This window comes from Cyphomyrmex costatus, unplaced genomic scaffold, assembly GCF_001594065.2.
Source record: "Cyphomyrmex costatus isolate MS0001 unplaced genomic scaffold, Ccosl1.0 scaffold1572, whole genome shotgun sequence".
Taxonomy (NCBI): domain Eukaryota; kingdom Metazoa; phylum Arthropoda; class Insecta; order Hymenoptera; family Formicidae; genus Cyphomyrmex; species Cyphomyrmex costatus.
Genome location: NW_017275579.1, coordinates 40,046 through 53,394, shown reverse-complemented (window position 1 = coordinate 53,394; position 13,349 = coordinate 40,046). Strand labels below are relative to the sequence as shown.

At 35.1% G+C, this 13,349-nt stretch overlaps 1 protein-coding gene across 1 annotated transcript in view; it reads right to left on the bottom strand.

Moving 5' to 3' along the window:
• Positions 1-11,343, bottom strand: part of LOC108771377 (cleft lip and palate transmembrane protein 1-like protein) — a 17,474-nt gene extending 6,131 nt beyond the window's left edge. The window contains exons 1-6 of the mRNA XM_018536646.1: positions 11,228-11,343; positions 8,495-8,784; positions 5,950-6,064; positions 5,643-5,863; positions 5,260-5,548; positions 4,982-5,170 (exon numbers count right to left, since the gene is read on the bottom strand). Coding sequence (XP_018392148.1) covers positions 4,982-5,170; positions 5,260-5,548; positions 5,643-5,863; positions 5,950-6,064; positions 8,495-8,748 — 1,068 coding nt within the window. The 5' untranslated portion in view covers positions 8,749-8,784; positions 11,228-11,343. The remainder of the gene's footprint in view (positions 1-4,981; positions 5,171-5,259; positions 5,549-5,642; positions 5,864-5,949; positions 6,065-8,494; positions 8,785-11,227) is intronic.
• Positions 11,344-13,349: the final 2,006 nt, after the last annotated feature.

Genomic DNA, 13,349 nt, shown 5'->3' with positions numbered 1-13,349 from the left:
AAAGGGGGGGGGGGGGGATATTTCAGATGATTAGAGTTGCGTTGCAAGACCGAAATCCTTTCGGCGCGCAAAAATTAGGGAGAGGGGATATTTATAAATCAGATTATTAGAGTTTGAAGAAATATTGCGAAGAATATCACTACGTCGACTCGCCATCAGATGTCTATCGATATTCGCAAATTCTCGCAAGTGCTAAGATACGCGTATATCTCTTTATATAGAATCTCGATTTAATAACTTACCAAGGTGTATAAGGTAGGCTTCCACTACAATGCCTTACTGATGAGTCCAGTAATGGAAGCCGGGACGAAACGCCAAACATTACGTGATATTCTTCGCAATATATAATATTAGAATAAATTATCAGATTTAGATTTTAAATTGTAATTTGACTCTTATTCGCCCTATTTAACGTGTTAATTATTAAAAAATAATTTGTTTATAAAAAATAGTTATAAATAATTCAGAGACCTATTGTTTTATAATGTACCCACGATTTTTTAACGCGGGGGAATAAATAGGTAACAACCGCTCAAGGTATAATCACGAAATCGTCATTTTTAGCGAGATATGGGGCCAAAAATGATGAAAAATCTATTTTTTAATTATTTGACTATAATATTTTTTTACGGACAATCAATGGGTTGTAGACAAAAATGTGAAATAACCAATCAATATATAATATTAGAATAAATTATCAAAATTAGATTTCATATTGTAATTTGACTCTTATTCGCCTTATTTAACGTGTGAATTAGTTATAAACAATTCACAGACCCATTGTTTTATAATGTACCCACGATTTTTTAACGCGGGGGAATAAATAGGTAACAACCGCTCAAGGTATAATCATAAAATCGTCATCTTTTTGCCAGATATGAAGTCAAAAATGCTGAAAAATCAATTTTTCAATTATTTTTAACTTAAATATTTTTTTACGGACAACCAATGGGTCGTAGACAAAAATGTGTAATAACCATTTTTGCTTAAAATCACCCAAATAATACAAACAAATTTTTTTTTGAATCGAAAATCGAAAAAAAAAAACAATTTTTTGTTTATAAAAATTGTTATAAACAATAGTAGGCCCCATTTTAATGAAAAGTACCCTCGACATTCGGATACAGCGGGTCAAAATACGTATAATAAGACTCGGTACAACCGTGAACCTCAATCGGCCACGAACCCTTATGGCTGGCCCCCGTACTAAAAGGTGAGAGGGAATGTGTTAAAAAGTTACATATTTCGGACGGACAGACATACAGACAGACAGAGGAGACGTTTCTTAATTTTTCATTAAAATCACCACTTTTCGACCGCTTGTATCTTCAGAACGGCTTGACCGATTTTAAATTTTTTTGGCTCAAATTACTCGTGGCGATGCCGCCTTTCAGGGCATATAATGTTCGATTCAAAATATTTTTTATTTTAGTAGTTATGCACCTCCCAAAAATGGACTTTGGTGACTCGGGATAAGAGACTTGTAGTGTCTCTCAATTTTTGAACATGGCCGGAGACACTACCGCGTCTCCTGATTAAAAAATTGGTAATACTGTCAATACAAGATATTTTGTATTTTATACGCACACACATATACAGGATGTGGCATTTGAAACCCAAGTAACTCGCTTGTTTTTAATAGAAGGAAAAGTATCAAACAAAAGTTGCTTGGTTTCGAGGGGCACATAATAATGTGATGTCAATAATTGTTTTGTAGGTGGAGGCGTAAAGGATATAGCAAACATCAAATCTGTTTTTTTAAATGAAATGATATGTTTTTTACTTATATTCTGATAGAGCATTTTAAGACGAATACAATGACCTATAATTAAAGGTCATTCAAGGTTACGCAAGATCAATAATGGAATATAATTGAATGGAAAATAAATTGTTTCAAGGCACTCTTCGAATAATTTTGGTGTCTTCTTTGCTTGTTGGTATACTGTTAATCATTCAAGTGTATCACGGTATGTAAATAAACGCACATAGCCAGTGCCATATTAGGATTAGAGCCTAATCTAGATTAGGGGGCGGAAATTTTTTGAAAAAAAGTTCTAAAAGAGTAACGATTTTTTGCCACGCGAATGATTGAGAAAATTTTCCATCGATCACTAGAGGTTTGTTCACGTCGCATGCTCGTAATATACTCATATTATAGCTCCAGTGCCATATTAGCATTATAGACTAATCTAGGCTATTCTTTAGGGATGACAAATTAGGGAGCGACAAGAACCTTAATCCGACCCTACATTATCTAGCATTATCCATATTTACTGATCAGTTTGAATTTATCTATCGATCGAAGTACGTGTCTTGCGAAATATATAGATTAGTAGATTATCATAGATGAAAATCATATCAACTTTTTTCCGCTTTTGTATAACGTATTTCACAAGATACGCACTTCGATCGATAAATAAATTCAAACTGATCAGTAAATATGGATAACGCTATGTGTGATTCAATGTTTATTTACATACTGTGATACACTTGAACGATTAGCGATATACTAACAAGTAGAGAACATGAAATTATTCGAAGAGTGCCTTGAAACAAATTTATTTTCCAATCAAATATTTTCCATTATTGACCTTGCATAACAATTTATAATTGAATGACCTTTATTTAGAGGTCACTGTATTAATCTTAAAATGCTCTATCAGAATGTAAATAAAAAAAATCATTCCATTTAAAAAAACAGATTTGACCTTTGCTTATCTTTTACACCTCCATTTACAAAACAATTATTGACATCACATTATGTGCCCCTCGAAACCAAACAACTTTTATTTGACACTTCTATTATTAAAAACAAGCGAAACATTCAGATAACCTATTTTAAATGCCTGACCCTGTATAAACACTTGCCACAAGGTTGTGTCTTAAAAGCCCTCTATTCTATTCTTTCTACATTTCGGAAATTGATACTATCATTAACAGTGTCTATTTTTCAATATGCGAACAATGTGGTACTTTTCGCCAATTCTTTCTGTTTGAAGAGGGATCTATTTAAAATAAAGAAAGATCTCTTGTTCTTACATTCAAATTGCTAAGAGACTTCGAATTGGATCTATTCCTTCCTAAGATCTATGCATCTATAACAAGAGGGATTTCTTCCGAAAACAACCTTTGCTTCACATTACTGTTTAGGGCTTGTAGAGAGTTCACAGAAGGTTACGTGTTTTTTTAAGAATAAGTTATAATCTTGATTGGGTCAGGTTAACTACAACTATGCTTAAAAGATGCGAAAGCTCGATGAAGGTACTTAAGTGTTTAGATGGTACCTAGTGGGATGACAACCTCAGGATATTTTTTAAAAAACATGAAATAACTTTAATATAACTTAAAAAAATTCAGGACATTTTTTGCATTTATCAGATTTTTACATAAAGAAGTATTTTAAAAAATGCATATTTATACTTTCTTCATATATTGTACGGTTTAGCAGCTATTTCAAACGATTTACTAAACAAGTCTTATGTGAGTTCGCATGTATGTAAATATAAAAGTAGTTTAGTTTTAAAATATTTTACTATATATACGTTGTGCGTGTGCGTGAGTGTACTACACACATACAACATACATACAGTTAAGATATTTAAAAACTAACCATATTCTATTAGGTGCTTGAATTAATTCTCGCTGTTGATCGGGAGAGGTCAGTATATATGCTGTTTCAACATGGCCGAAAGTGATTGTTTATGTACATGAAAATACTATATCAATAGGCTTTAATAATCAGTATATAACATTTGATCGGATGCGAAGAACACAATTTTTTATCATATTAAAAATGTCGGGTTTCGTATTAAAAAAAAGCATTTGCGGGAAGCGTTACTTTTCTGTTTTAACTTCAAGAAATTTGCTGCTGCAAGTCATCATTTGCTAGTCGAAGCTTATAAGGAGCATGCTCTATTTGAAACAACTTGCAGAGATTGGTTTAGAAGATTTAAAAATAACACAATTTTGACGTGAATGACAAAGAGCGTCCCTGGTCAATCGAAAAATTTGAAGATGGAGAATTGGAGGCATTACTTCAAGAAGATTCATGTCAGACGCTCAAAGAGTTATCGGAAACATTAAATATCGATGTGTCAACCGTTAGTAAACGTTTAAAAGCAATGGGAATGATCCAGAAGTTAGGAAATTGGGTCCTACATGAATTGAGACAAAGAGACATTGCGAAACGTTCAGCCATTTGTGAATTGCTGCTCCAAAGACAAAAACGGAAGTCGTTTTTGCATTGAATTGTAACTGGAGATGGAAAATTGATTTGTTACAATCCTAAATGCAAAAAATCATGGGTGCGTCTCGGCAGACCATCAACATCAACGCCAAAACAAGATATTCATGGAAAGATCATGCTGTGCATTTGGTGGGATCAAGTCGATTGTGTACTATGAGCCGCTGCAACCATTAATGCTACCGACGTCAATTACTCAATTTGAATCGAGCACTCAAGGAAAAACGCTCGCAGTATGCCAAAAGACATGATAAAGTTATTCTTCTCCATAACCACGCCAGACCACATGCTGCACAACCAGTGAAGGAAATCATGGAGGCACTTGGATGGGATGTCTTATCTCACCCAACCTATTCACCAGACGTTGCTCCATCAGATTACCGTTTGTTTCGGTCGATACAGCATGGTTTTTTTAAGCACTTCAGTTCAGTTATTTCAAAGACATCAAAAAATGACTCGATGACTACATCGCCTCAAAAAAACTTGAATTTTCTACTGCAAAATCCATTTGTTACCCGAAAAGTGAGAAAAGGTTATAACTTTTGTGAATAAAATATTTATTCACAATATTGTGAATAAAATATCAGGTACCTTTTTGATAAAATAAACAGATTTTTTTTAGCAAAAAACAAGAAACAGCAAGAATTAATTCAAGCATCTAATATATTATACCAACTGTGGACACGACGATATAAATTAACATATTGTATGATCATAACATACATCATATACACACACCTCGATAACAGTGCTGATACCAGTAGGAATAAGAATAAGTAAGGAAGAATCCTCGTCGTAAAGATAAAGGAAGATCACAGTTTGACTGAATGCACGCCATATCATAGTCGATTTGCTGAGGCCTATGAGATTATTCTTCTTTCGCCAAAAGCTAACATCATTTTTAATAGCAAGGAAATCAAACAACAACTGTAAATGAAAGATGGGCGCTCTCTCTCTTTCATCTTATATTTTTTAATTTTCATAATGCATATAATATCTATACTTGTTGTACTCACGTGTACAGCTGCAATGAAGAACGTAGCACCTAATAGATAGATGTTAGTATCGACAAAGATGCCCTTTACATCATCGATATCTTTGTCGGAGAAGCCAAGATTTATTAGATTCCCCATAGTTGCCTGCACATGCAGTACTAATCTTAACTTTCCTAGCGACACAGGTGAATATTCTACTGTGATGTTCATCGTATTATTTTGTGGAATAATCCGCTGAAGATCCCGATACCGTGTTCGTAAAAAATCATAGTTTACTATTGGCAAAAATATCTGTTGTTCATGAATTATTCTGCAACAAACAAGCAAGATAATATATTTTTAAGCAATTAGGTTCTTTGGAGTATATATTGTGTTGTATAAATAGAATAAAAATATATATGTACTTTATATGGTTTATGAGCTCGGCAGGTATGCCATATCGAGGAAGCATAATGTTGTCTGTCATTATTGTAAATGTCACACGACTTTTCATGTGCGAGACTGGATGTATAACAATCTGGTTATTTGCTTCCTCCATTTTGCGGTTTATTATTAAATTAAATGCCTCTGCTTCAGATACTATGTATTGTGTCATTTCAATTGCAGTGTACGAAGTAAATCTATCCTGTGAAAATACAATTAGTAGTATAAAATAAAATGTTGGAAAGTCCAACAAATAAATATCTATAATGGGTACATATATCACATTACGTTCAGCAACTCGACAAATGTCCTGTCCTGTTTTATAAAGGAAGGCACTAATAATACATGTAAAAACAATGTTCCATTTCGCCGTGTCTCATTTGGTACAGTAAGTATCACTGGACTGCAAGAAAAAGAAAGTACATTCATTAGATTTGCAAGAGAAGTCTTCCTCAGAGATTTTCCATTTCCATTTAACGTTTTGTCTTGGATTTATGTAAATTAATTCTCTCTCTCTCTCTCTCTCTCCCCCCCCCCTCCGTATCCTACTGTCACAGAGAAAACAAGAAAGTGAAAACAACATAACTTATGTCATAACTATTAATTACTACAGGGTTGCCACAAATTTTTTACCCTAAAATTTCCTGACATTTCCCTGATTTTACTGATAGAATTTTGTAATTTTCCCTGACTTTCAATAATAAATATTTTGAAATATTTTTTGTATTTTCATCCTGATTTGAAAATTGTTAAATATTTTGTTGATCGAGTAATTTAACATAACAGTGTAATTAAATTAATGTTATAATATAATACTATTAATACTATTAATAAATAATACTATTAATGTTGCTGATACTACATTTTATCGTTAAGTTAATAGTACTTTTTGTCTTTTCCTTTCATGTATGAATATGATTCTTTTCCTCTTCCTCTCTTTCTTTTTACTACTGTAATTGAAGGAACATAAATCAATGAATATCTTTTTTATCAAAATTATGATCTGTTTATTAAAATCTCAATCTGCTTATAAAAGTTAACATATTTGAAAGAAAAATCATAAAATTATAGAATAATATTTATTTTACTCACTTGTTCATAAGTGACATAGAACTTTCTTATATAAAACAAAAGAACAGACAACTTTAAAATTTCGAAGTTTTTAGTAAAGCATTTTAAATCTTTTCAAGTTTATGTTAGCTTTTTAATATAACTAAAATTTCAAATCCTTAAAGAAAACTTAAATACTGCAACATAAAAAATTGTACAAGTTTTTTAATCGAATGTTAATGACATCAGTGATGTTATTTCTTCATCAAGAGCACTTACAATTAGTTCATTAGTTTTTCTACCAAAAGTTTTGCCTTCTTAGTCTTCAATTCTGAAATTTTTGTAAACAAAGATCTTTTTTTAGCAACCGAGTTGGCTTGAAGAACAAAGCGAAATGATTTTATCGATTGTGGCGTCGTGATATAAATTACAGCTATGTTATTTTTCCCGAAAAGTGCGCTGAAATCCCTGACTTTCCCTGATTTACTGACGCATTTTTCAAATGCCCTAACATTTCCCTGACTTGTGGTAACCCTGTACTACTATAATTTAATTTTTACAGCAACTGGCGACACACAAATATATGTAAATCATTGGGGTAGACTTCTGAAAACTTGAAGGCTCCGATTTTTTTGTCAATCGATATACAACTGTATTTTGGAGCGCTGATTACAAATATGATCATGAAAATTACAGACAAGGTCATTTCAAAGTCAAGTATAAAAAAAAATAAGATATAATTTTTCTTTAGGGAAGTCAGCTCTGATGATCTTAACATATGTCGTTAAGGTCATGATTTTGAAAGACCTCAGATTCTGTTTGCTTTATCTTTTCTCTTCCTCCTTGCTTAGGAACGCGCTACTTTACACGCGAAGCGACTTTTATCCCACCTCCTTCCCTGCCAAGGGACGAATGACTTCTATAATTATATTGGGTACTTATTATGGAACAAAGTGGAATGGATGCCGCGATCGGAATTGTTCAATTATTCCCTAGATTTCTATCGTATTTTTTTTTAGGGAAAACGAAATAATTCCGATCGGAATCCATTCCGACTTTGTTCCATGATAGGTACCCTGTTTTAACTTTCTACGCAAAGCGACTTTTACTCCGCCTTCTTCCTGCCAAGGGACGCACGACTTTCCATGTGAAACAACTCTCACCCCACCTCCTTCTCTGCCAAGAAACGCACGACTTTCCACGCAAAGCGACTCTTGTCCTACTATTCTTCCCCCCTGCCAAGGAACGTGCAATTTTTCTTTTGCAAAAGGATGCATGATTTTCATGCAAAGTGTGGTTTATTTCATTTTCACTTTTTACACAACAAATGAAAAACTGGAGTTAGTCTTTTGTTACGTCCTCGTCGTTGACTCTGGGTTCAGCTAAGAATAGAGAATACAAATCTTTTTTTAGGAGAACAAAGAAAAATATATCCCTAATTTTACTATTAATTCTTATATTACTGTATTTTGGTATGTTGATAATATAACAATAAAAATTTGTGATAAGATTATTTTTAATGTCAAATGTAAAAAAATTCAAAAAATCAGTTTTTAAAATTTAACTTTGAAAATGATCTTGTTGGTAATTATCATGATTAGATTTGTAATCAGCACAGCACAATACAGTAGTGCACCAATCGATAATCAGGTCCTTCAGGTTTTTGGAAATTTATCCAATCGTATTGAACTTACGGGTTATGGCATAAGTTAACATAGCCAGTATAAACTCTTCTCTTAATTAACATTACAGTGTAATTAAATGATGCACAAAGGATACTCACATGATTTGCATTTGATCATAATCAAAGTTTTGTGCGGAGTATATGAGATCAGGATTACTGCTGATGGGATATTTTTTAACGGAGCTGTATATATACAAATTCAACTGCGGTCGATCATTCAGGTATGATTCAAGACATGGTTTGTTATCCTCACAGGCTGGCGTCACAAATAGCAGTGATAGTGTGTAAATTGAATAAATGATATACGCCAGAAATATTTCGGAAAAAATAACACTGAGTGAAAGCCACTGCATTTCAGCTGATTTCGATGCGAATACCTCAAGAGATATCTGTGTGTATTACAAAAAATAGGCATTATATATATATTATAAAGAGATTCTTACATGCTTTGATTCTTATTCAATCAATAAGTGAAATATAGGCGAGTTTTTTAATTCATCGGTTGATCAATCAATGAATTAAAAAATTCGCCCTATGTGAATCAATAAGTGACATATGTTTACATGTGCCCAATTCATCCAGCCTATAGACCTCTACCAGTCTATAGCCCGGCAGGCTTAGCTATGCTTATTAGTCTTATTACTAGATGCTTTCCATTTGGTGTGACACAAGTTAACACAAACACTATTCTATCTTTCTTGACAATCAGAGAGTAACAAAACTAGGTAAAGGTATAGAATACCACAGTCACCTCAAATTTTGATAAAAATACACTTATTTGATGCGTTTTTGCACGAAAAGAACGAATCTGGCAAAAAAAATGTCGCTCTGCCCTCCGAATCGAGATATTAAGACTAATTCTACAATGTGCTTTTTGTTTCCTGTTTTTTGCTGTTTGTCTCTTGGCTTTTTGATCAAGAAGGCAAGAGACAAACAGCAAGAAACAAAAAGCACATTGTAGAATTAGCCTAAGCGTTAAAGTTAATGACTGTTGAGGTTCGGAAATCTGTCATACCGTCTACATATAGCGCTATGAATATGCTTCATGTTCTGTGACCTCTTAGGCATGCGTTTCACTATTTCGTACAATAAAGTTAAAATCAAATTAAAAAATGAATTAGTTACTCCTGCAATGTTTCTATTATACATAGTTCTATTTCAAATAAATAAGCCATGTGGACAGAGTAATGTGTGGACAGTAACTTAGGCTAATTCTACAATGTGCTTTTTGTTTCCTGTTTCTGGCTGTTTGTCTCTTGCCTTTTTGATCAAGAAGGCAAGAGAAAACAGAAAGAAATAGGAAACAAAAAGCACATTGTAGAATTAGCCTTAGGTTTAGGGGGCGGCTATGCCGCCTCAAACAAACAAAAATAACATTCTAACCGCTTGGGGCCTAACCAAGGACATAGAGAATGAACTGCGCGATCCGTGTGTCAAAATGGTCAACAAAAATGAGAGAGAGGGACCGTGGAAGACGGCCATCTCCCTCTCATTCTCTCTTCCATTACACCATGGAATGGAAAAAGATAGAGATGGCCGTCTTCCACGGATCCTCTCTCTCATTTTCGTCGACACATTTTGATACTACATAGATACGGGATCGCGCAGTCCATTCTCTATGTCTTTGGGCCTAACCACCTAGAAGTTACAGTTTAGACAGTGTCCGCTTGAAATATTCCTAATTCATGAAGACAGTGGGATGTGAGAACAGTCTTTACAGGCAGTAAAAACCCATTTGAAATTGGGAGTGTGAGGATACTATTTTTAATTCTGCGTAAGATTCAGATTTTCTTAAGTCTATATCGGTAATTATAATTTGGCTTTCTCGTACCTCAAAAATCAATTAAAAAATAGGCGCTTTATAAATACTACCCTCACACCTCCAATTCCAAATGGATTTTTACATCTTCTTTATTTTTAATGGCTGCCGCAGACAAACGCCCGCGATACGGTCAGTACCTGATCTTCTTCTTCTTCTTCTTAATTTAAGTGGTCCAGGTTCCGTTATAACCGGATTGACGTGGCCAGTCGTACCAAAAGGAAATTGTATGTGTCAAAAAGTAAATATGAAACCAAAGTGGGTGATGCAATGCCCGCCTGCGTCTACAACGTCGTCACGCAATAATACGCGTCAGGACGAACGAACGGGTCATCCAGATTCGCGAAGTAAACAAAATCAAAATTAAATGCAAAGGTCACAGTCAGCAATATCGGCATCATTTTGCAAAAAATATGTGATTGAAAGCACCCGAATCGAAACGCGTCCGTCGCGGTCGAGTGATCCTCCAGAAGTCAATGGGTTTTTAATGTCTCTAAAAAGATTGTTCTCACATTCCACTGTTTTCATGAGTTAGAAATATTCCAAGCGGACACTGTCTAGGCTGTAACTTATAGACGGCTAGGATTTTTTCTTGTTTGGAGCGACGTAGCCGCGCCGAACCTAAACTTTTGCTGTCTATACATCCCACTGTCCACATGGGTTATTATTTACTTGAAATAGAAGTATGTATAATAGAAACATTGCAGAAGTAACTAATTCATTTTTTAATTTGATTTTAAATTTTGTGCACTTTATTGTACGGAATAGCATATTCATAGCGCTACATGTAGTCGGTATGACAGATTTTTTAACCTCAACAGTCGTCAACTTTAACGCTTAATATTTCGGTTTGGAGGGTAAAGCGACACTCTTTTTTTTACCAGATTCGTTTGTTTCGTGCAAAAACGCGTCGAATGAGTGTCTTCTTATCAAAATTTGAGGTGAACGGGATATTCTATACCTTTACCTAAGAATTTTAACTTATCAGAAATCATGTACTGTGGAATACACACTGTTTATGTATTGAATGTGGAATGCAGCTTCTTCTTCTCAACAACCTCTTTTTTAACCCACTATGAAAGGTCACAGTATCACACGAGAAATTTGCAAGAAATATAATTTGCGAAGATTTTCCTCTCGAATTCTTCTTGTTTGTAATCAACCATTATGAGTTGATCGTCAACGTGACGAGACCATCCCGAAACCGGGAACTTTTCGCAGAAATAACAGCTGTCGACTCTCGCGCGCATGATATCATACTCGCACGTATGTGATGTGATCATGTGAGGAATAACCGAAAGAGGCTACTTTAGGATGCGGTCACTTGACGTTACAAATGCTTCATTTCAATCAAACTTTTGATTGATCAATCGAAAGAAAGAATTTTACTATATAATTGACCAATACAAAAATACTTCAAGACATTCGTAGCATCAAGTGGATCGCAGCCTAAAATCTATTTTACAATGACTGTAAGCTGTAAAAATTGACCAATCGTAATCGATTATTCTCCTCATATTCGATTACGATTGGTCAATTTTTATGGCTTACGGCATAAGTTAACAGATTACGGCCGGGATTCTCTAATTGTTTTATCGATGATTGTCGCTATCGTTAACTAGTGACAGCCAATGGCAGGACAATTCTAAAAGAAAGCGCGGCTCTCATTGGCTGTCGCTAGTTGACGATAGCGACAATCATCAATAAAACGTTTAGAGAATCCCGGCCCAGCATAACCCTTAAAGCCTATTCTACAATAGGCAGTGGGTGTTTTCCAACAACGTACACAGATGACACAGTGTAACACTGTGTCTTACACAAAGTGTTCCAACTGTGACACAGTGTTACACTGCTCGACACTGTAAAAAGCTAAGTACGAACGTGTAGAGTATGCCAGTGTTACCAATTAGAGCTCTATCGTTCCAACAAGTCTTTACACAGTGGAGCACAGTGTAACGTTTCTGTGTCCTAGCTGGAAAACAGCCAGTAGCAGTAGAAGGAGTAGGCGTAGAAATCGACCAATGATAATTATTCTCCTAATGGCCGCAGCACACACTTTTGCATGAAAGTGCCTTTTCACGAGCTGCTGAAACTGGCCGTTCCAGCGACAAAAAAGGTCACATGAAAAAAATTGAGGAATAGCAAGCGAATATGACGCTTTTGCGTAAAAGCATGGCTCTCATTGGCTATCGCTCTCCGCTTCACCGCTGCGCCGCTCTGGTCTGTAGGCTCCTTAAGGTCGGGTTCACACCTTGACGGAAAAACGGAAAGCGGAAGAGCAGTTAACCGATCAGAACTTGCGCTAGTAGTAAATAGTACAAAACTAACAGAAAGTCGACTACCTGATAGTTTTGTACTATTTACTACTAGCGCGAGTTCTGATCGGTTAACTGCTCTTCCGCTTTCCGTTTTTCCGTCAAGGTGTGAACCCGCCCTAAGACTCCATGTATGCGCGGTGAGCTGCGGCAAACGCATGCGGTGACCAATCAGGAGCCAGACGCATGCCGGATGTCAATTCTACAATGCCGTAAGCCGTAAAAATTGACCAATCGTAATTGAATATGAGGAGAATAATCGATTATGATTGGTCAATTTTTGTGGCTTACGGTCATTGTAGAATTGACCTAGTTTCCACCGAAACCCTCAATTCGGTTCCACTAAGGTATAGATCAAACTTGGTGTACTGTTTCCATTGGAAGTAGAATTGAAGTGAATTAATGTTAAAGTTTCATTAGGTCTGTTCGCGTTGCATGAAATCCCCAAATAATTTTGCACTTAAAGTGAGATAGATGTTATATTCGGCTTTAAAAAGAAAGAAAGCGAAGATGGTAAGTGCAAAAAGTGCAAGCAACACGAACAGACCTATTGTATGACCAAATATCACGCTTATTATCCATTTTTGAACGGCTTATACTTTTAACCTTTTAACGAATAATGGAAAGGTTGGCGATATTTACTTTTAATCTATTTCAGTCGTTTCCACCAACTAAAATTTAATGTCAATTCGCTGCCACTCTGGTAGAAGTTGTGGATCGAAGTGGAAGTGAAATGAGCAGAGTCAAACGTATTTCCATCGAGTTAAATTTGGTTCTACGCCGCATTAGGTGCGAATTAATGCTTCGGTGGAAACTAGAC